Here is a 22,810-nt window from a genome sequence, read left to right as displayed (position 1 = left end):
GGCCTCTCTTACATTCACTTAGCATGTCATTAATACCTGAGCAGATGCATCACCCCACAGATATTGGAGCGTATGAATGAAAGGGACAGAGATATTGTGTGTGTGTGTGTGTGTGTGTGTGTGTGTGTGTGTGTGGCCTGGGGGAGGGGGTTGTGGAAAGACTGCCAAAGATCCAAGGAGAGAGAGAGAAGGAGGGAAAGAGAGAAAGAGAGAGAGAGAGCAGGGCATGTTCAGAGATATACTTTTACTGAGTCTACTTTTCAACGCAGATGAAAGTGAGAACTCAAAGGGTAGAGGCTATGTGGTTAGACTCCTTCCTCAGCCACCCAATCTCACCCCTCAAACACACTCCTCTAAAAAAACAAGCCAAAGACAAATGTTTTGACAGTAATGGTCACAAACACAATCTTCTGCGCAATTTACTCTAAGACCAAGGATTGTTCTTACGGCAGCCGAGGACTTAAAAATGGACAGCAGTAGCGGTAGCCGCTGCCTGTTTTCCACGGCAGACCCAGGCTGGTTTCGAAGGCCTTGGACCTGGCAGGAAGTCCTCCCTCCACCATTGTTTCTCTCCTGATCCTCTAATCACATGAACACCTGGCTCCATTTGGTTCCCGTGCCCCGCGCTCTAAAATGGCCCCCGACGCTGAGCGAGCGAGCGAGGCGCTCGGCCCCCGGCGTGCGGAGCCGCAGAAGGAACCTCGCACAGCCGGACGCGGCTAGGCTATTGGCTGGGAGCCCCGGCTCCCCGAGCGACGCTGCTGGCCATCCACAGAGGGGTGAACGATGTCAGCTGAGCCGCAGGCCGGAGCGCCAGCAGCGTCTCGGCCACGCTGACAGGCAGCTCTCGCGGGTTTCTCTGCGATGCCTCCAGTCCCCGCCGGCTCCCTCGACCGGACGCGAGCCGCGCGGCATGCACGCCAGTCGCACCTCGTCGTGCGCGGAGGGGCAAAGCGCGGACGGGGCGGCTTTCAGAAGAGAGGAGGCGCATGAAAGTTTGAGCAGATCGGGGAGTTGGTAAGTTTACGTGCCGCGCAGACATCAAAAAGCGGCATGATATTCACGGAGAACCCGAGCCAAGATGAAGCCTGCAGGGCCCCGTGACCCAAACTCTGATGTCTCTGTGAAGCCGCGTTCGCCACTCGCCCTCTCTGCCGGGACCTCAGACAGGAAAGATCACAAAAGGAGCCATCCTGCATCCCCACTGTGTTCCCCTATGAACAGACGTCTCGACCAAATGCCAAGCTGGGCACAGCACCATGGCATGCTGCTGAGGTGTGCGGTGCTGTTAATGTGAGGGTTGAGAATGCCCCCAAAAACACGCTGACCCATGAATGGCATCGGTTTCTGTAGAACACGGTTCTTTAGGTTAAGGTTAAGATTTGACTTTAAAAATCTTTTAAACACACCCAGACACACACACACACACACGTACACACACACACACAGACCCACACTTGTGCACACACATACACACACACACGCAGACATAAAAATGTTCACACACAGACACATACACACACACACGCACACAAACACACACAGACACAAACACAGATCAGGAGGGATACAAAGAAAATCCGTTAAAGCCGAAGCGCATTCACGCAGAAATGCACGCACACACGCACATGCACACACACAGAGGAACACACACACACACATACATATCACATACACACACAGCAGGACACAGTACTGCAAAGAGAGAAATAAAAAAATGCAGACAGTCCTAACAGCCACTGTACATCGTTCTGTCTGCCTGCTGTTATGAAAGTTTACAGGCAGAACTAACCGCTCTTAGGTCCGTCTCACAGGCCCAACCGGAAACCAAATGTGTACTGACCTGGGTATGATGCTGTATTAACCCATCCTTCCTCCGGGAAATGGGCTTGCTCTAGAACGGCATGTGCGCTTAGCATCAATAGCACAGAATGAGCTCCAGCACAGCCGTGGTTTTATTACATGATAACAGTCCACAGCTGGATTGTGGCTATTTGTGATTACGGTTCTGATTACAAGAGTGAATGGAAAACGCTGTTGAACTGAAAATAAACAGATAAATTAGATGACCCAGAAACCACAATTAAAGCGTCAGTCAAGCGCAACGTAAAAACATCTAAATGTAAATCATTGGTGAAACAAAAACAACACCAGGCTGGAACACAAATTGTAGGAAAGGGACAGAAATGACAGGCAGACAGAAACACAGACAGACAGAAATTTGTTTTGCTGGCTTCCTCAAAAAAGTACAGCACACAGCACATACTGTATATCGTCGGTACAACAAAGCACTTCAGTTCCAGTATGTTGGGACAGGTGTAAACCTACAGATCCTCGGCCCAGGATGTAAACATGAAACCAAACCTCAGTTTCCCTGACTGGGTCTTCTCACCATAGCAACCCGCCAGTCTTGCAGGTGGAAAAGCAGCATCAGCAAAACAGCAATTGGCAGCCACACAAAGCCAGGCCAACCACAGGCCGTGCGCTGCTGGGTCTGGCCACACATTGCATTAGTTCTACTTCTGTTCATCTCACACGCAAAACCATCCACCTGAACAGCCCCCTCGACCCCCCACCCAAATAGCCTCCTCTACCCCCAACCAAAACTGCCCCCTCTACCACCCCCATCCACACAGCCCCCTCTACCCCCCACCCAAACAGCCTTCTACACCCCACCAAACAGCCCCCTCTACCACCCACCCCATCCAAACAGCCCCCTTTACCCTCCCACTCAAACATCCCCCTCAACCCCCCACCAAACTGCCCCTCTACCACCCCCACCCAAACAGCACCCTCTACCCCCACCCAAACGCCCCTCTACCCCCACCAAACAGCCCCTCTACCACCCCACCAAACGCCCTCTACCCCCCACCCAAACTGCCCCTCTACCACTCAACCCAAAACAGCCCCTTCCTCTACTAAACCCCCCTCAACCCCCCCACCAACATCCCCATCCCACAACAGCCCCCTAAACCCCCCACCAAACGCCCCTCTACCCTCCACGCACCAAAACAGCCCCTCTACCCTCCCACTCAAACAGCCCCCTAACCCCCCACCAAAACGCCCCTCTACTCCACCAACGCCCCTAACCCCCCAACAAACAGCCCCTCTACCCTCCCACTCAAACAGCCCCCTAACCCCCCCACCAAAGCCCCCTACCCCCCACCAAAACAGCCCCTCTACCTCCACTCAAACAGCCCCTAACCCCCCCCAACCAACAGCCCCCTCCTCACTCAACCCCCAACCCCCCAAAACAGCCCCCTTACCCCTACACCCTCACCCCCCCACCAAAACAGCCTCTACCTCCCCTCAAAGCCCTAAACCCCCCACAACAGCCCCTCTACCTCCATCAAACAGCCCCTAAACCCCCCACCCAAAACAGCCCCTCTACCTCACTCAACACCCCCAACCCCCCACAAACAGCCCTCTACCCCCCACCAAACGCCCCCTCAACCACCCCCACCAAACAGCTCCCTCTACCCCCCACCAACACCTAACCCCCCTCACCCCAAACAGCCCCTCTACCCCCACCAAACAGCCCCCTAAACCCCCCACCACAAACAGCCCCCTCTACCCTCCACCAAACAGCCCCTCAACCCCCCACCAAACGCTCCCTCTACCCTCCCACTCAACACCCCAACCCCCCCCCCACCAAACAGCCCCTTACCCTCCCACTCAAACAGCCCCCTAACCCCCCCCCACCAAAACAGCTCCCTCTACCCTCCCATCAAACAGCCCCCTAACCCCCCCCACCAAAACAGCCCTCTCTACCGCCACCACCCCACCCAAACGGCTCCACTGCCTCCACAGACGCAGCAGAGTACAGCTGTATTTTCAGAGCGCAGGATCGCAATCTCTCCTTATCAGAAATTAAATCAGAGCACATGTCGCAGCAGCATGCCAAACACCACGGACACCACCGATTGCCTTCGCTGAGGGACGGCACAGTGACAAATTATCCCAAACTGGACTTTACACAAATATTTTCTCCCCCCTTTCTGATGGGATCAGGCCATTCCACGGGGGGGGGGGGGGGCGGGGAACCTGCCCAATCACTGTGATGGGGGGAGACTGAGAAACGTGATTGGTGCAAGCTTAAAGTGCAACTTGTAGGTTGGCATACCCAGTGATTTAATATGTGGGGAAAAGATGTAGCAATGGTATTTTAAAGTTAAAATAAAAAAATACATTTAGAATTACATTTGTGCTTACTTTTGTAGTGTGATCGGCAATACCCACCTCGAATCTGGGAGTCAGAACAGAGCGAGAGCCACAAACAATTGGCAAAGTGAGCAATACAGAAAGATTAATCCCAATCTCGACATCGTGGAGACTTGAGGAGGTATAAAATCCTCTTGCCAATACTTGCGATGGGCCACAGCCATATAATTTCGAGTCTGCAAGGCGCCCAAGGAACCAGGCACAGGCAAGGAAGACAAAATATGACAGGGCGTGCCAATAGATGAAGTCGTGGTGTGAGGAGAACCTGTTGCAAACTGGACAGATGTCTTCTGAGTGATTTGTGAGAGCTACTGTACTAAGACAAAGTTTCAGCTGCTTAACATTGTTTGCCAAGTTAATACATAACTAAAACGAAGTTATCAAGTAGAGGCTGCATCTGAAAGGTTATGTTTAGCTAGCAACATCCCAGTTAATTAACTGTACTGGAGCACTAATACAATAATACAAAATAAAGCATGTTTATTTAAATAAATGACAGAAACTTCGCAGACTATGCAGAAGTATAAAACAGCCTTAACTATCTTATATTATTTGTTCTACAGCAAACGGTCCTGACGATAGCTAACGAGCGTGCCCACACAATTACTGTATTGTTGCAGAATTACCAGTTGGTTGGTTCTAGCCAGCTAGCTATAATATCACAGACTGGAGGGTAACTGACACGTGAGTTCTACACAAATTAACGGTAACGGTAGCCCTGACAGGATAGAGACTGCACTGCCTGCACTAACACAGTGGTTACCATTCCAGCTAGCTGAGAAACAAAAACTTTAAGACAGTAACTGGCGAAACTGATTGACAACAGGACTAATTCATTGGGTGCTATGCGCCTAAATCTGGGATCTAATCTTCAGTGCCCATAATGTAGAGCAAAGAGAATCATGGTGTTCTGTGCCTGCCGCCGTGATTAACCTTCTTTATCACAGACAAGTTGATGGCTGTTGCACATTCAGGCAATTTTCTTCCCACTACCAGCCTCAACCCCCGCCCCCCCCCCCCCAAGTCAAAAGCTCTCCCTCTCTGCGGCAGAGGGGAGAGGGCGAGGGTCGAGCTCAGGGCTGATGGAGGGGACGTGTTGAGCCAAAGCAGGAATGCGAGCTCCCGCCTCTCCATTACAGGTCTTTCTCTCCGGGCCTTTGTGTGGCGGTGAACGGCTCATTACAGGCTTCATTAAGAGAGACGCGTCAGCGTGTTTGGGTGGGAGAGAGGCAGCGATCGCACAAATGCCACCCGCGCTTCGCTTATTCAGCCCACTGAAGTGCAGAGAGACGAAGCCTTTCTTTTCTGCCCTCCCCCCTCTCTCTCTCTTTCTCCATCTGTCTTTTTTCTGTCATCATCCCACTCTTCCCATTTACTCCGGCGCTGCCTTTTATTCTAAGCCATTACTGGGGATTTACACAAAAGAGTCACAAGCCTTAACTTTTATTTCAAGGTCACCGTGCTTTTTGAAGCATGTGCGTGTGTGCGTGTGTACAGATGTGTGTGTGTGCGTGTGTGTGAGCGCATATCTGCATTTGTGTGTGTGGTGTGCGTGGTGTGCATCTGTGCATATGTCTTACTGTGTATGCATGTTAATGGGGAAATAGGTGTGTGTGTGTGTATGTGTGTCTGTACATATTTGTGACTAAGTGTGTGTGTGTGAATGTCTATGGGAAGGCAGGTGTGTGCATTATCATGTATGTGTGCTTGTGTATGCATGATAGTAGTAGGTCTTCATGAAACAAATTACTTATGCTGTGTATAAGGTAAATAAATAAGTTTAGAATTTTATAGAGGTGACAGGGAGTCTCTCAGCTCTCCATGTTCACTGAATTACACGTTTACAGTGGCCCCCAAGAACTGTGTTCCACACAAGCACACAAACCGTACGGGCCCAGGCTTCACCACGTACCACCCAAGAAAGACTGCAGGCACTGCACAGACGCCTGGTCCACTGAGCTATACGGAGAAGAGCTCTTCTATTAGAAGACATATCCCCTTTGCGCTGAGGCACTAGATTGAATCGTGACAATCTTGAACATTCCAGCAGCCAGCAGCCCCAACGGGGAAGCACACAACCGCGGCTGCAGGGTGGACAGGATTGGTGGCCAGCTGCAAAATGCTTCAGCAGACAGGGCAGTCAAGCCTGCAGTCTCCCTCTTGACGGAGGAAAGCTGCTCAGATGAGATGGCTCTGTGTGTAGCTTTGTGGGTTTCTTTTCAAACTTCGGAGGCAGAAGCACTGCTGGACCAACTAGTCAAAAGTAGTCAAACATCAAGTTTCACAAGCGTACCAGCTAGTCTAGCAATTAATGTGCATGAAAAGATTGGGGGTGACATGTCTCCCTGTGACCCCCCAAACCCCCACCCCCACCCCAAACCTATGCTCTTGCCTCTATAAATACAACTGGAAAATTCTAATTGGAATAAAAAATTCAATCTTTAAGATAAAAAAGCAGCTGTTATGGAAGTACTCGTACAAAGATAAATAAATACATAAATGGTCCCATCATGGCTGAGAGAAAACATAGGGCCCAACACCTGCTTTTCCAGGTGACCATTCAGGCATCAGCATTTGCCTTGGAACAGTGAGTCAGGACAAAGGGAAACTGACTCCAAATGACATAACCGGACCCAGAACTGATCATGCTGAGCTCTTCGTTCATCACAAGGCAGAGATAATCTAATTGTCTCAAACCACAGCCACTTAACTACTTTTTCGCTGGGTGAACTCCTGTACCGCGATCCTCATAAAGTGACTACCAATGAAGGAACTACCCATAAATATCAGCCAATCATCCATTATCTATATCTGCTTATCCTGGGCAGGGTTGCGGGTGGTGCTGGAGCCTATACCAGCATGCATTGGGCAAGAGGCAGGAATACACCCAAGACAGGACTATCACAGGATACACACACCATTCACTCACCATTCACTCACATAAGCCAATCAGCAAAACAGTAAAAAGGACATCTTTTGTATAAATTCACTTCATGTTCTTCGCCACTCTGAGCTTGACAGCATTATGTGATTTCAGTACTCATTAGTTTTCCTTATCCAGAATGACTGACAGTGCATACAATGTGGTTTGAAAAGCGTACTGTAATTCACTCGTTCAAATCCAGAGGTTCACTGGAATAAGAGTGACTAGCGCAGGAGGTAAGCGGGCGTGCCCCTCTAGGAACGACATAAACTCCGGCGTCTAATGTAACACACTGCCGTCCCATGGTGTTGGTTTTCTTAGCAGTGTTATAGCTGTGAAGGCGCTGCATATGGGGGCCCCCCTGAGATCGAGGAATTACTGAGTGAGAACGAACCCCCCCCCCCCCGTAAACATGGCAGACTAGGGGGCTGGGGGGTTTGCGGGGAGGGGGTCAGTGCTGCATGCTACTGCATCTACTGCTGCCGTGGGATAAATCAACACTCTCCTCCATATGTGCAATAATCTCACCCCCCTCTCTCTCTCTCTCTCTTACTCTGCCTCTCCTTCTGTCCTTCCCTTCCCCTTTACTCTTTTTTCTCTATCTCCCTCTCTCATTCTCCCCTCTTTTTATTTCTCCCATCACTTTCTCTATCCCCGCTCTCTCTTACATCTTGTCTCCCTCACTCACTTGCTGGTATCACTCTCTACTTCTCCTCCTCTCCCCAAATGCAGTATCTCATCTCTACCCTTTCTCCATTTGTCCATTTATATGTGTAGATTTCTTCCCTCTTCTCTCTCAACCTTTCCCCTTTATCTACTGTCCTCCCATCCATCTCCCACTACCTTTCTCCGTCCTTCCTCTCTCTCTCTCTGTTCTGCTATAAAATGCTACTGAATCTCCTGAGCCTCTCATATTCCTATCTGATGATGAAAACCTTTCCCAGAGGAAATATTTTACAGCATAATCTCCTGCTCTCATTGGTCACATGTGGAGGGCAACTCTTCAATTCTTCTTCAGGTACAAGACAGCCAGCACATGCTGGGCTTGACCCAACCTGTCCATTGCACCATCCTCGCTGCCCCCCACACCTCCCTCCGCAGCACCGACTGCAAAACGCTTGCACACACCCCACCTTTCCCCTTTACACAAGGGCTGCACAATGACCACACAAAAACCCAAAGTGCGTTTCACAACCGTGTAACGACACCCCACACTCCTCAGCCAAAGAGCTGTGACATTTAAAGCCTTGAGTGGGTGAGTGGGAAGTCCATGTAAGTGTCTACTGTATCTATCGAGTGGGTGCTTACTGCTTACACGACATGTCATCTATATTCAACTCCAATATCTCTCTCTCCCCCTGCCTCAACTGCCTCCCTGCATTAACCCCCCCCCCCCCCCCCCCCGAGCAGGAGAATGGGGTGGCTGGGCCGTGCCACGCTCTGCCCCAGTCACCACATGATCATGGGACATTGTGTAAAAATAACCTGCCCGTGATGAATTGGCACTTAGGCTCGCGAAAGCGCACTCAATCAAATGAGTCATGAATTTTCCCTCTCTTCCGGTAGGCAGCTGAATGTTCAATAAAGTTATTTGAATATTTGTAATATTAATGCCAGTGTGTCAAAAGCTTGACGGAGCCGAAAGTTCCCGAGGGGGAAAAAAAACTGAAAGAGAGAGAGAGAGCGAAAGGAAAGGAAAATGACTTCATATGGCTGATCTGAATATTGAAACAAACCTGGGGGCAGGACACACTGCTGTGCACTTTAGGCAAGAAAGGTTGGAGTGAGAGAGAGATGAGATAAAGAGAGAGAGAAGGAGGGAGGGGGTGTGACAGAGAGAGAGTGACAGAAAGTGAGAGAGAGAGAGAGAGAGAGAGAGGGTGACATAGAGAGAGAATGACAGAGAGTGAGTGAGAGAGGGAGAGAGACAGACAGAGAGAACCAATAACATTAAATGGTTTCCATGGGTTAGCTTGCCCAAGCTGATATCCTCTCCAGTAACATATAAACAAATAATCCACAGCCACTGAATGTAATTCACTGCCACTGCACAGATATAACAGCCACTGTACAGCATCCACAGCCACTGCACAGATATAACAGCCACTGCATGTAATCCACTGCCACTGCACAGATATAACAGCCACTGTACAGCATCCGCAGCCACTGCACAGATATAACAGCCACTGTACAGCATCCACAGCTACTGCACAGATATAACAGCCACTGTACAGCATCCACAGCTACTGCACAGATATAACAGCCACTGTACAGCATCCACAGCTACTGCACAGATATAACAGCCACTGTACAGCATCCACAGCCACTGCACAGATATAACAGCCACTGTACAGCATCCACTGCCACTGCACAGATATAACAGCCACTGCATGTAATCCACAGCCACTGCCCAGATATAACAGCCACTGCATGTAATCCACTGCCACTGCACAGATATAACAGCCACTGTACAGCATCCACAGCCACTGCACAGATATAACAGCCACTGTACAGCATCCACAGCCACTGCACAGATATAACAGCCACTGTACAGCATCCACAGCCACTGCACAAATATAACAGCCACTGCATGTAATCCACTGCCACTGCACAGATATAACAGCCACTGTACAGCATCCACTGCCACTGCACAGATATAACAGCCACTGCATGTAATCCACTGCCACTGCACAGATATAACAGCCACTGTACAGCATCCACTGCCACTGCACAGATATAACAGCCACTGTACAGCATCCACAGCCACTGCACAGATATAACAGCCACTGTACAGCATCCACTGCCACTGCACAGATATAACAGCCACTGTACAGCATCCACAGCCACTGCACAGATATAACAGCCACTGTACAGCATCCACAGCCACTGCACAGATATAACAGCCACTGTACAACATCCACAGCCACTGCACAGATATAACAGCCACTGTACGGGATCCACAGCTACTGCACAGATATAACAGCCACTGTACAGCATCCACAGCCACTGCACAGATATAACAGCCACTGTACAGCATCCACAGCCACTGCACAGATATAACAGCCACTGTACAGCATCCACTGCCACTGCACAGATATAACAGCCACTGTACAGCATCCACAGCCACTGCACAGATATAACAGCCACTGTACAGCATCCACAGCCACTGCACAGATATAACAGCCACTGCATGTAATCCACTGCCACTGCACAGATATAACAGCCACTGAATGTAATCCACTGCCACTGCACAGATATAACAGCCACTGCATGTAATCCACTGCCACTGCACAGATATAACAGCCACTGCATGTAATCCACTGCCACTGCACAGATATAACAGCCACTGAATGTAATCCACAGCTACTGCACAGATATAACAGCCACTGCATGTAATCCACTGCCACTGCACAGATATAACAGCCACTGCATGTAATCCACTGCCACTGCACAGATATAACAGCCACTGTACAGCATCCACTGCCACTGCACAGATATAACAGCCACTGTACAGCATCCACAGCTACTGCACAGATATAACAGCCACTGTACAGCATCCACAGCCACTGCACAGATATAACAGCCACTGTACAGCATCCACAGCTACTGCACAGATATAACAGCCACTGTACAGCATCCACAGCCACTGTACAGATATAACAGCCACTGCATGTAATCCACTGCCACTGCACAGATATAACAGCCACTGTACAGCATCCACAGCCACTGTACAGATATAACAGCCACTGCATGTAATCCACTGCCACTGCACAGATATAACAGCCACTGTATAGCATCCACAGCCACTGCACAGATATAACAGCCACTGTACAGCATCCACAGCTACTGCACAGATATAACAGCCACTGTACAGCATCCACAGCTACTGCATAGATATAACAGCCACTGTACAGCATCCACAGCTACTGCATAGATATAACAGCCACTGTACAGCATCCACAGACCCTGTGTGAGCCTTTTTTGTGTAAATTATTCAAACAGCTTTTCAGTGCCCTACTTCTCGCATGCACTTTATATGATTTGCATAGATATGGGTCTCTGTATAAAAGCTACAACTACCATAATAAGATTTTAACACATCTACCCAATTACAAAGGAATAAAGATGCTCTGCACAGAACCATATAAACCAAAATTATGACATCGTTACTGCATAATTTATTACAAGACCCCCCCGCTCCACACACACACACACAAAAAGGAAAAAAAGGAAACCATTGTCTTGGGGCATCATATAAAAGAAATGCAAATTTTTGCTGAGGTGAAGACAGCTTTTTAACAAAAAAAATGTAGAGACATGGCTTTGACAAGTGACATTCTGCATACTTTCCAGACAAAAAAAAATTCAATAAAAATACGAAAAGCAGGTGTATCGATCTGACACCAGGAGATGAGAATTCACTATTTTCTTCTCTGCTCTTCAGACGGTGAGCATTTTTTCGGTCTCCCACAGAACCCCAGTTTAAACCCACAGGCAGGTTCTCCGTCTGTCTGTTTAACTCACAGTGCAACCTGGGCCCTGCGTTTCTCCCACATATTTCAGATTCACCGCGTGGTCAAACGCACAGGAAACATCACAGGAATCTTTCTACTCCATTTAACTAGGCGGTGAAAACCGAGCGAAAGGTTGAGCTCAGCTCAGCTCCCCCCACGCAGTCACGGGAACAGTTCGGCGGTAGGCGTCTTGTGTCACATGAATCTCTGGCCTCGGCGGAAGCGCAGAAAAAAAGGAAGCGGACAGTCCCGCTGCATACTTTCGGGGCTCGAGGCATCGACAGCCCGCCGACGCCAGGCCACGAGACCGCACGCGTCTCCCCGCCGGGGCGCGAAACCATAGAGACCGGGGCTGTCCGTGCGCTCCGCTGCCGCCGGCCTGATTTCCGCCAGTCGTGTGCAGAAGACATCCGGTGCCAGGCAACATGGCGCCGTCCTCCATTTCCACAGAGCACGACGTAAACATCGCGTCCTCTTCTGCATGACTTAAACTCACAAGTTCTGTGCAATAACACGGGCCCATTCGCACATGTAACAAAAAGCATGTGAGAATGTAACAGGAAGTAGACAGAGAATGCAGGCATGGCTGTAACCATTCTGCGAGTTTGGGGACCAGTGGTGGAGGTGGGAAGGATTACGTAAAGGGGAGAGGGGGAGACATATTGCGGATGGAATGGGGGGGCATAGCAATCTCCAGACCGGGTTTGGGGGGGACTTTTTATTTAACTTGCGCATATGCACTAGAACCAGTCCTGAGAGAAAGTCACATAATCTGACATAATCAAATAATAACTAACAACAAATGCTGCATTTTTTTTATTTTTACTCAATCCAAAAAATAATATTTGGTTGATTTTATAAAACACACACACACACACGCGCACACACATTTTCTCACATTTCGTCCCACACACGCAAAAAAAGGACAATTAATCAAGTTTAAGAGCGACACAAGATTCGCCCGCTCAGCTGGCAGACGAGCAGGGCTGACATTCAGAGCTGGGGATTAGAGCCAGAGAACGAAGAAACGGGCGTGAGAGAAAAAAAAAGGGAAGAGAAAGAGTTGGAGTAAAAGAGAGGAGAGCGATAACATGCCAGCTGATGAAGCAGTGAAGGATGAAAGGGACCCAGAACCCGTTTAATCCTATATCTGGTGCCTATTTTCATGATTAATTACGCTGCATGAAAGCAAGGCTGATCTGTGAAATTGTTATTAAATACCTGACTGATACACACTTGGAAAAGGGGTCATCTGAGGCTCTCTTTCTCTCTCTCTCTCCCTCTCACACACACACACACTCATACATTTTAATATTTTTATTCATGTCCACATATCAAAGTAACATCAAAGGACAGTGGAGACACACAGTACATAATAATGACATGGAAACTTGCAGGTTCATTAGGGACGTAGATAGCAGCACCACCTCCAAAAATGGTGTGCATCTATTACAATAACATTGGTAGTTACAACAGGTGTAGGTTGTGAGCTTAGATCTTTAAAAAGGCAATAGATACAAAACTGCACAGGGATGTTTCTGCTGCTTACTGCCTGCCGCCATGACACACTCTCACACCACCCCCACATACCTCTCTCTCTCACATCCTCACCACACTCCTCCCACTCACTCACCACTACAACACTCACTCTCTCTCACACACTCACACTCTCTCACTCACAATTACACTCTCTCACTCACACTTGCACTCTCTCTCACACTCACTCACTCTCACACACTCACACTCACTCCCACACTCTCTCACTCTCACACTCACACACCCACACGCACACTCACACATACTCACACTCACTTTCACTCTCTCTCACTCACATTAATTCTCACACTCACTTTCATTCTCTCTCTCACTCTCTCACTCACACTAACACTCACTCTCATACTCTCACTTTCACTCTCTCTCTCACTCTCTCACTCACGCAAACACACTCACAAACACAGACACAAGCACACACGCAAACACACTCACACACACACAAAGACAGACACAAGCACACATGCAAACACACTCACACACACAGACACACACACAAAAACAGACACAAGCACACACGCAAACACACACACACCTAGAGAACAAACACACATAAAACATTTTTTCACTTCTCACTCCACTGCTCGTTTCTTCTCGTTCAAATTCATGTGAGCCATGTATTTGCATATCCAAAAATCAAACCCTGGCTAAGCAAGATTTTTATGGATTTTACAGAAACACCAATTATCACTTAATGCTAAAATTGCACTTATTTAAAAATATGAGACAGCTACAAAGGTCTGTCTGAACAGCAGGTTCATGGTTCCAATTCAGCTCATGTTTCTCTGTATTTTGGAACAGATAAGCAGGAACTGCATCACATCTGTATTATCTTTAGTAATTCTGTATTTTTTCTCTATTCTACAGTATTTTTTCCAATCTTTTAAAGAGAAGTACTGAGTTTTTTACACAACTGCTTTGTTATCTATGCTGATATGAGCCATGTTATCAACATGTAACTAGCATTGTTCAAATCCACCTTAAAGATCAACAGGATGACACTTTACAATAATGGAAGGTCACATGAATTGGCATTAACTAATGTAGTTGTTAACATAAATTAATGATGTACAAATACATTAATTTAGGATAAAATGTATAAGTTACATGATTATTTATATGTTAGCAAAACATAGGATAGATTCTAATTAGTTAACCATTAACAACATTAACATCAACTGTTTCCTTAATATCAATATGAATTGGCATTAACTAATGCCGGTGTTAGCATGAATTAATGATTAACAAATACATTAACAAAGCTGTACAACTATCAGTTGTTAGTAGTCAACAACTACATTCGTTAATGTCAATTCATACGACCTTATTGTAAAGTGTTAGCAACCAATAGATATTTGTTGACACCGTCCACTACTGAGCAGTAATTTACTGCAGCAAGATGGACCCTAACAGTAAGGACTGCTGTCAAATCTGAGGCAAATGATTTTTCCTTGCAAAGCGAAACATGCAAAGCATCACTGCCATCTGTTAACTCGTCTGCGACCACAGATACTGTCAGCCGACTCAACATGTACCTACACATCCTCCATTAGCATCGAAAGCCCACAGCATGTACTTGTACCTGGGCTGTTTGGATGCTTGCTCCACCATTGATTATGTTGACAAACTGACGCGCAATTCACATAATTTGTGATGGTTCGGTTCTTATATCATCCAGACACTGCCCAAAGCTCTGTTGCGCTCTGCAGACAGAAACCTTCCTTTATTATTTTTACTCATGGTATAATATCATTATGCGTTCCGCTGCACGGGTCATACAGTGTATTGCAGGATTTAAAATCTCGGCAGAGATTTCAGAGATCACCCTTTTTTTAGACAGGCCAGGCCACTCTTCCTATCCCAACCCATAATTTCAACCGCTGACCTGGACCTGCGGGAAACACTGGACTACCCCTTCACATTCCGGTCTTCTCCATGAGTAATTTTCAGGATATTTCTGCGATTAAGGAGCCCCCCTGAGATCAGCTGGGGAGGCGAATCTGTGGCTATCGGAGCACAGTTTGGGGCACGTTCTGAAGTTTAGGATAGCGTGGACTATTAGAACGCAGAAAAGAAAGTGGGTAATGTCTGATATGTAAATGCAGGGTACTGGTGCAGAAACACGGAGCTCCAGGGACCAGGCTTCAAAGAGATATTCACAGGCAGAGATGGAAAATAAATAAATAAATAAAAAACTTAATTATTTTCCCCAAGAAATGAACACAATAACTAAACTAAAAGCGGAATGAACCGAGAAAAACCACGGAAGAAAAAAGACCTACATCCAGGTATTGGAAGAGCTACAAGGCGAAGAAGATTAAAAAAACAATTTTCAAATAAATTAGTGTTGATCAGCGCCAGTGCCCCAATGACTAGGAAGCAGACAGCAGTACACGGTGATCTGAGGTCCTCAAAGATATCATATAATTTTTTTTTTTTTTTTGGCGGTTCAGCGGGAGTTCATTATCGCACCCCCTGCAGTCATTGGCGTTAGCAAGCGGGGTGGGGGTGTATGGGGTGGAGGGGGGTGCAGAGATGGCGCACCAGCAGGACACCTCATTTCAACATGCCTGCCAAAGGGGGAAGTTTGCTGACGCTCTGGTAAATGGTAAATGGACTGCTTTTATATAGCGCTTTTATCCAAAGCGCTTTACAATTGATGCCTCTCATTCGCCAGAGCAGTTAGGGGTTAGGTGTCTTGCTCAAGAACACTTTGACACGCCCAGGGCGGGGTTTGAACCGGCAACCCTCCGACTGCCAGACAATCGGTCTTACCTCCTGAGCTATGTTGCCCCATCTGGTGAGTCAGCTGGGGGTGAAGGTGTCCCCCCTCTTTTCAAAGGGTGCTTTGTGGCATGTGCCAGGGATGAGGCCCTGCGCACGCTCACGGGGGGGTGGGGGGGGGGCTCCCCTTTCACCACAATGTCGCGAATGCAGAAAAAACAGAGCAGTAGGAAGGATGTGGATTCCAGGGCATCCACGTGATGTTTCCCTCGCCTGTATGAGGGAAATGGGGCTGTTTGTTCCTCACGGCACTCCTGAGAGAAACGGGCCGGCCTAAAAACTCAGGAGTTACCCATGATTTCAAAGTATCTCCTGAAAAAAGACCAAAAAAAAAACAGATCTTCCATCCTCTCCACTTCCTCCACTTTCATTCCTACTTTTCCAACAGCCAGTTTTTATTCTATCAAAGGACAAATTTGGAAGAAAGTCACGTTAATACAAGTTTACTTCAAGCAACATAATTCTTCTGCCCATGAGAAACCGATGGCAGACAAACTCAGGGGTCCCATCCGCCCGCCAACCACTCCACTGCTCCTCCCTCCAACTGGAAGGGGGAGGGGGGGGTGCGCCCCTGAATTTCTCACTCCTCAAACTGTGGCTACAACTAAAATCCCGCTGTGTTCTGGATCATTCCATCAGCCCCAAGCCTTTCTCTCTGATCTCTTATCCGACCCCTTGAGTTCAGCCTGAGGCTTTTCAGGGCTGACCCATCTGAACAACATCGCTCCTTCCCTGCACCGCAGTACAGCTCTGTATTGGATTTTCTTCCTTCTGAAAACATCTGAGGGGTAAAGGAGATAAAAAAGAGGAGGGAGTCAGAGAGAGACAGAGAGAAAGAGAGACAGAGAGAGAGAGAGAGAAGCCTGTATATTCTTCGCCAACTCTGGCCCTTGTCTCTTGATGTCTTTTTGTTGTCCTGCCGGCTACTTCCCAAAATCTCTTGTGACTTTCGATACTCTGGTTTTTTTTAATATAAGCCTTAAAAATGATACAGAAAAGGGCTTTACTTCTGGGTGCTGACAGCCACCGGCTATACTGTGTTTGAGAGATCAAGAGTTCAGATTCTGCCACAACTAACACCAGTGCCAGGCATAGCAAACATCCGGGTAAGCAAACACGCACGGACGCACACACACTCACAAACACAGACACACACACACACACACACACACACTCACAAACACAGACACACGCACAGACAAAAGCACGGTTTTTTTCCATAAATGATCAGGGACATTGATAATCTGACCCAGTCACACAGCTAATTAAATAAACTGTGGGCTTTTTAAAGATGGAGGGGGAGTTTTCTTCAGATTTTCCGATTTTTGACAGCGGAACCAGGGTTCTGGAAGGTTCCGTTTCAGCGGCGCCGCCCCTCAAAGTGCACAGCGTCACTCAGAGCTCTCTCTCCGAGGCCACAGAATCCCGCCGCACCTACCAAGCACACGCCGCACCCGGATCTCCACTCAATTACAGACCCGGCAGGGGGCAGCTCACACCTCGCCGACTCTGTGGGACACACCGGCGTTTTTGGCCTGGCCGCCACCCCCCCGGCACAACCGCACCCCTCCCAGTGTGTGACTCCAGCTCGAGAACACATCTGTCACATGTGCCGAGAGCAACGGGCGATGGCTTCATCAGCACAGCAGAGAGCGCAGGCGAAGATGACCACCCACACCCATAATGCCAATATATGTATACATGAACCAAATATTTATCTTTTTGCCCATTTTTTTTTTTTTAGTATCTGTCACAGAATAACAAGAGAACTGTGATCACTTAAAAAAGGTTCCCTCAGCATGTGTGTGTGTTTTTATGTTTGTGTGTGTGTGAGTTTGCCTATTTAGTGACTAATGATGCTTATTTGACAGGGACAATGCACAGTACACAACATTTCTGCAGACATGTCTGTCAAAGCGTGAGTTAGCTGAGAAGCTCATTTTCATCTGCAGTCCCTGAGTGTGAAAGATAGAGAGAGAGAGAGAAGAGAGGGAGGGAGGGACATTGAGAAAGAGAGAGAAAGAGAGTGAGAAAGAGGGGCAGGGAATTTCAACAGCCTGACAAACACAGAGAGGCCGACAGGACATAAAAGAAGATTAGTAGTGCCTCACTGGAAGGCCTGGCCAGGGCAACTAGTCCCTGGAGGGCATGATTTGTGGAGGCATAAATACAAATAAGCACCTATTGATTTTGGTGATATTTTCATTTGATGCCCATTAAAACGGCGTGGACGAGTCTGAATGGCTCTGACACTCTGAAATACATCCGGTCCTTTTTACCTCCCCCTTTTCCGCAGTCAGGACTGAGGGCTGCTCATGCATTTATTCATTAATCAAATTAAATTATTTTGCAAGCCAACGTTTTACTTCTGCACATGGGCAGAGGGAAGCAAGATTAAATTTAGCAGAACTGGTGCTAACGACACAAGCTCAGCAGCTGCTGCGGTCCTCCCGATTGGCCAACGTTCTAGAAGACCGGGATCACACTAAGGGTGCTAGGAGCCTTCTGTGAGATATCTCTACAGCGGGGGGGGGGGGGGGGGTACAGAGCAGAGTCTCCTAAAAGGATTACCAGCACCGCTGCTACCCACAAGGTCACCAAGCGGCACCCAAATAATTCCGCTGCTTTCAGCCCCTCTCCACCTTTATCAAACCCCCATCTGTGAGCGCCCACCCCTTCAACAGCCCCACGCGTGCATCTTCTGCAGACTGCAAAAGGAGAAAATTCGCCATACAGTACACTATCAGGGGTCCAAATATGGAGGCGTGCCCACAGACGCAGTCCTGATATCTGCTGTTTCTGGCTGATGGACGTGCTGCCACCTGTGGTTGGCGCTCTGTAAAGCAGACCCTTTCCCCAGCGCAAGGACACGGCTAGGGCATCTCAGAGTGGCTTGATTCTATATCGGGAGAGTTTCATATCTATTTATTGATCAGCACAGATGGCCGTCAATCGATCTTATCTGCTTTGAGCACAGACTTGTCAATGGCCAGGGGGATCAAATATGGTGCAGGTCTGAAAGAAGGTCTGGAAATGTCATCTGAAACCTTGGGCAGTGTGCATGTGCGTGTGTGCGTGTGTGCGTGTGTGTATGTGTGTTCCTGTGCAAATGCGTGCATGAGGTTTTGATGTGTGTTTGTGTGTCTGTACTTGTAGGTACAGTATATGCATGTACAGTGATGTGTGTGCATGTGGGTGCACATTCACGTGTGTGTGTGTGTGTTGTTTTTACTAGACATTTTATAGGATGATTCAGATATTTTTTTTGTTTTGTATCACCAGAAATAGGCCCGTCTGACTGCATGTGTGAACACTACCACCGCTCCACGCCTCCACTGAAATGCACAGTCATGGCACACCTGGGACCAAACGCACACACGTGTTGTGAGGAGAAACAGCTCTTCAGCAAAGCCAGAGAGCGTGCATACAGCAGCACTGCCCGAGGAGGAACATACGCTTAAAATACAAATAGATTTCCCTCACCTCTGAAGAACATCTGTCAGAAATAAGTAGAGAATGTTATTGGACAGATGTCATAAATAGTACTTGTTCCAGAATAGATGCACATGAAGTGCACGTTTGTGAGCGGGTGCACAAGCACATCAATGCATTGTGTGTGTGTGTGTGTATATGTATACGTGAGAGAGAGAGAGAGAGAGAGAGAGAGAGCTTGTTTTCTGTAAAGAGAGAGAATGAGACTGCCCAGATATGTACGGCATCCTTTCATGGCAAGCATTCACTTTGCTTTAAAAGCAGGCAAAATAACTTTCCTTCATTATTGGTGGGGAAAAACAACAAGAACTTTTCTTCAAACCCCAGAGAGTCGCACTGAATTAAATTCTAGCGTGCTGTTCCGACGAGGTCACTCCTAGTGCACGGACACAGGACACGCCTTTCAGACAAAAAAACAAAGACCTCACAAAGATGCATATCCTGTGCAGCCTTAATGTAGTAAAAATAACCAGATGTGGCAGAAATGAGGTAATAACAAGAGTGTTTCACCACAAGATTGTAAATGGCCCGCAATCATGCCCACGGGACAGGCAGCAAGCTTTACATTACACATGATGGAAGTGTACTCCGAGTGGCCGATTACGCATCAAAGAAGGGCCTGCCTGTAATGTATAAATTTATGCCACAACAGATTTTTTATGAAGATATGCAGGTCCTCTGAATATGTCTTGTTCTGTTTACCGCAGGGAAGGTTCTTCTTTAATTTTGCCATCAATATCTTTTCTCTCATTACAAGCCTTACTTTTAGGGGGATATTCAACATTCCAACCATCACCATGACAGGGCATTTGGTACAGAAATTACAGGCTAACATTCTATGTAGTCCTTACCAAAAATTCCCCAAATGAATAAAGAAAGGGCCCATGAACCCTTTCTTCCACCAAATAAGGGGGTCTTGAATGTAACACGGTGAAAAGAGAGAAAGCGTCCTCAAAACTTTACAAAAACAACTCAAGCACAAGCAGCAAAAGTCTCTGCTATCGATGGGGAAATATCTTTTCACCAGAGACAGAGAGACAGAGAGCCCCACGTGAGACCCAATACCAGGGTTCTACAGTGCTCCTATTTTAGGAGCATTTGTTCCTGAAAATTGATATGTGCTAACCAGAAAAAGAATTTATGAGCACTTCTACAAATTGGGATACATTAGTGTGCTCCTGTAGTTTTCAACTCACAAATATTAGCGCAAAGCCCTGAATACTATGGCATTTTATCTGGGAAGGGGGGATAAGATTGGCCGCTTACCTCGACAGACGTTCCCATTGTCGGGCTCGAACCCGGCCTTGCAAGTGCAGCTGCCGATGGGCACCATCCACTCGCCATCCCCGTTGCAGTACAGCTTGATGGGCACGTCCACCTCCTCCGAGTTGGCGATGCAGATCCCGCGCGCGATGACCAGCGAGGTGCTCTCGGCGCCTGTCATGGTCTCGGGGAAGATGGCGAAGTTCTGCACGATGCTGGGGCACTTCTTGTAGAAGACGCGCACGGAGAGCAGCGACATGCAGGCGCCGTAGTCCTGGAAGGCCAGGTAGAAGCCGCTCCGGGACAGTGGCCCGAAGCTCCGCACCTCCGTGTTCACCTTCATGAGCCTCCCGCCGAAGTCCACCTGCGAGAAGCTCTCATCGGCCGCGATGGTGTCCACCTTCAGGTAGGGCGCCTCCATCCAGAAGGCCGTGCCCTTGGTGGCGATGACCGAGTCGGTCTCATAGTAGTACAGGTTGAAGGTCTCCTTGCAGGAGCCCGGCACGTTGGGGATGCTGCTGCAGTCGCGGACAGTGAAGCGCATCTCCACGTAGATGCGCTGGGCGCCCCGTCGGTCGATGAACGTGGTCAGGAGCCAGTTGTTCTGGCTGGACTCAAAGACGTTGCACACCTGGTAGGTCCGGATGGTGTTGAGGTTCTCGTCGTAGCCGCTCACCTCCTCCCACTGTGTGGGAGACAACCGAAATGGGGGATTGCGTTAATCGATCGATTGCCTGCACTCGCGATGTCAAACTGCCACAGCTTGGGTGTGTGTGTGTGGGGGGGAGCAAAAGAGCAATTAAACCAGCCGACTCTTACAACGGAATGACAATTAAACAGCAGCAGAATATTAACAAACTCAATTATCATAAAAAGATAGGACGATGGCAACATTTGGCCAACAGCACCACATTTGACAGCTATGTTAATTAAGCATTATCAAACAAGTAGTCTTAAAAAACAATCACCCGTGAAAAGTGAAGTCTTTTTTTGTCTCTTAGTGAAATACCTTCTCTGCTGAAAATGCCTGATATCCATATCTTACAGCAGGGAACTGTCAGTATCACAAAATGGATATGTATCATACCATTACAGCCATCATTAACAGTAGAGAAGGTAACTCCAGAAGTAGAACGAACAACTGGAAGCCACATAACACTATGCATTCCGCACCCGATTAACCACAATTCAATCTCAGCGTATCACATCACATCTCAGCCGTCTGTCGCAAATGCATTAGTGCTCCACGGGAGTCCCCCCACGAGTACAGAACTTCTCATCTCAAAGGCCTCCATGTCTGAGAGGAGCTCCTTATGGAGCACATTAGAAGACAGAGAGAGAGAGGACACAACAGCCTTTAGAAACGCCACAAACGGCGTTTAGAAACCGTTCACTTTTCAGGGTACCCCACAGAAATAAACGCAACAGCAACGAACTCGCAGCTCTTAAAAACATTCTGACCCCATTTCAACAGACAGAATTCAAAAACAAGTTCACATGTCCATACAATAAAGCCCAAAACTAACTGGATTTTGCGTTTTCTTTTTCCTGCCAAAAATGCTCAGAGCCCATAAAGAATAAGTCTCCCCATTGAACATTACCTACACCAGCCAATCCTTCACCTATACCAGCCAATCAAAATGTCACATACTGTACACATGCAAATTGGACTTATATCTTTTTCCCCAAGAAAATTTCCAGTCTTGACAGCTGGTCAGTCTGTGGCTCCGTGGTAATGTCATGGTCTATGGATCGTTGAGTCACAGAGTCAAATCCCACCTGACGAAAATTTTTCATTTCTTAAACATGCTTATTTGCTCACTAATAATTCTCTATTACTTCTCAACGATTGCTTTTGCACCACATCTACCCCGTTTTCCCCGAACATACCATCTACATGTTCAGTTAACCGGCTAAAATATAGCCAGGTCATATGGATAAAACCAGAGCTCAGCTGCGCTTATTGGCCTGTCTTCTTCTTTAGAACCACGGACACATTTCAACAAGAAAATTCACTTTGGAGAGAAAAAGTGCACGGCTAATTTCATTGACTGGGAAGCAC

At 47.8% G+C, this 22,810-nt stretch overlaps 1 protein-coding gene across 4 annotated transcripts in view; it reads right to left on the bottom strand.

Moving 5' to 3' along the window:
* Positions 1-22,810, bottom strand: part of LOC135253442 (ephrin type-B receptor 1-B) — a 243,604-nt gene that overhangs the window by 110,083 nt on the left and 110,711 nt on the right. For all 4 annotated transcript variants that reach the window (XR_010329615.1, XM_064332731.1, XM_064332732.1 and 1 more), the window contains exon 3: positions 20,752-21,433. Coding sequence is in view for 3 of the 4 variants with exons in the window: in XM_064332731.1 (XP_064188801.1) it covers positions 20,752-21,433 (682 nt within the window). In the remaining variant the exon portion in view is untranslated. The remainder of the gene's footprint in view (positions 1-20,751; positions 21,434-22,810) is intronic.

Source organism: Anguilla rostrata, chromosome 4 (assembly GCF_018555375.3).
Source record: "Anguilla rostrata isolate EN2019 chromosome 4, ASM1855537v3, whole genome shotgun sequence".
NCBI classification, from domain to species: domain Eukaryota; kingdom Metazoa; phylum Chordata; class Actinopteri; order Anguilliformes; family Anguillidae; genus Anguilla; species Anguilla rostrata.
This window is presented reverse-complemented; position numbering and strand designations above follow the sequence as displayed.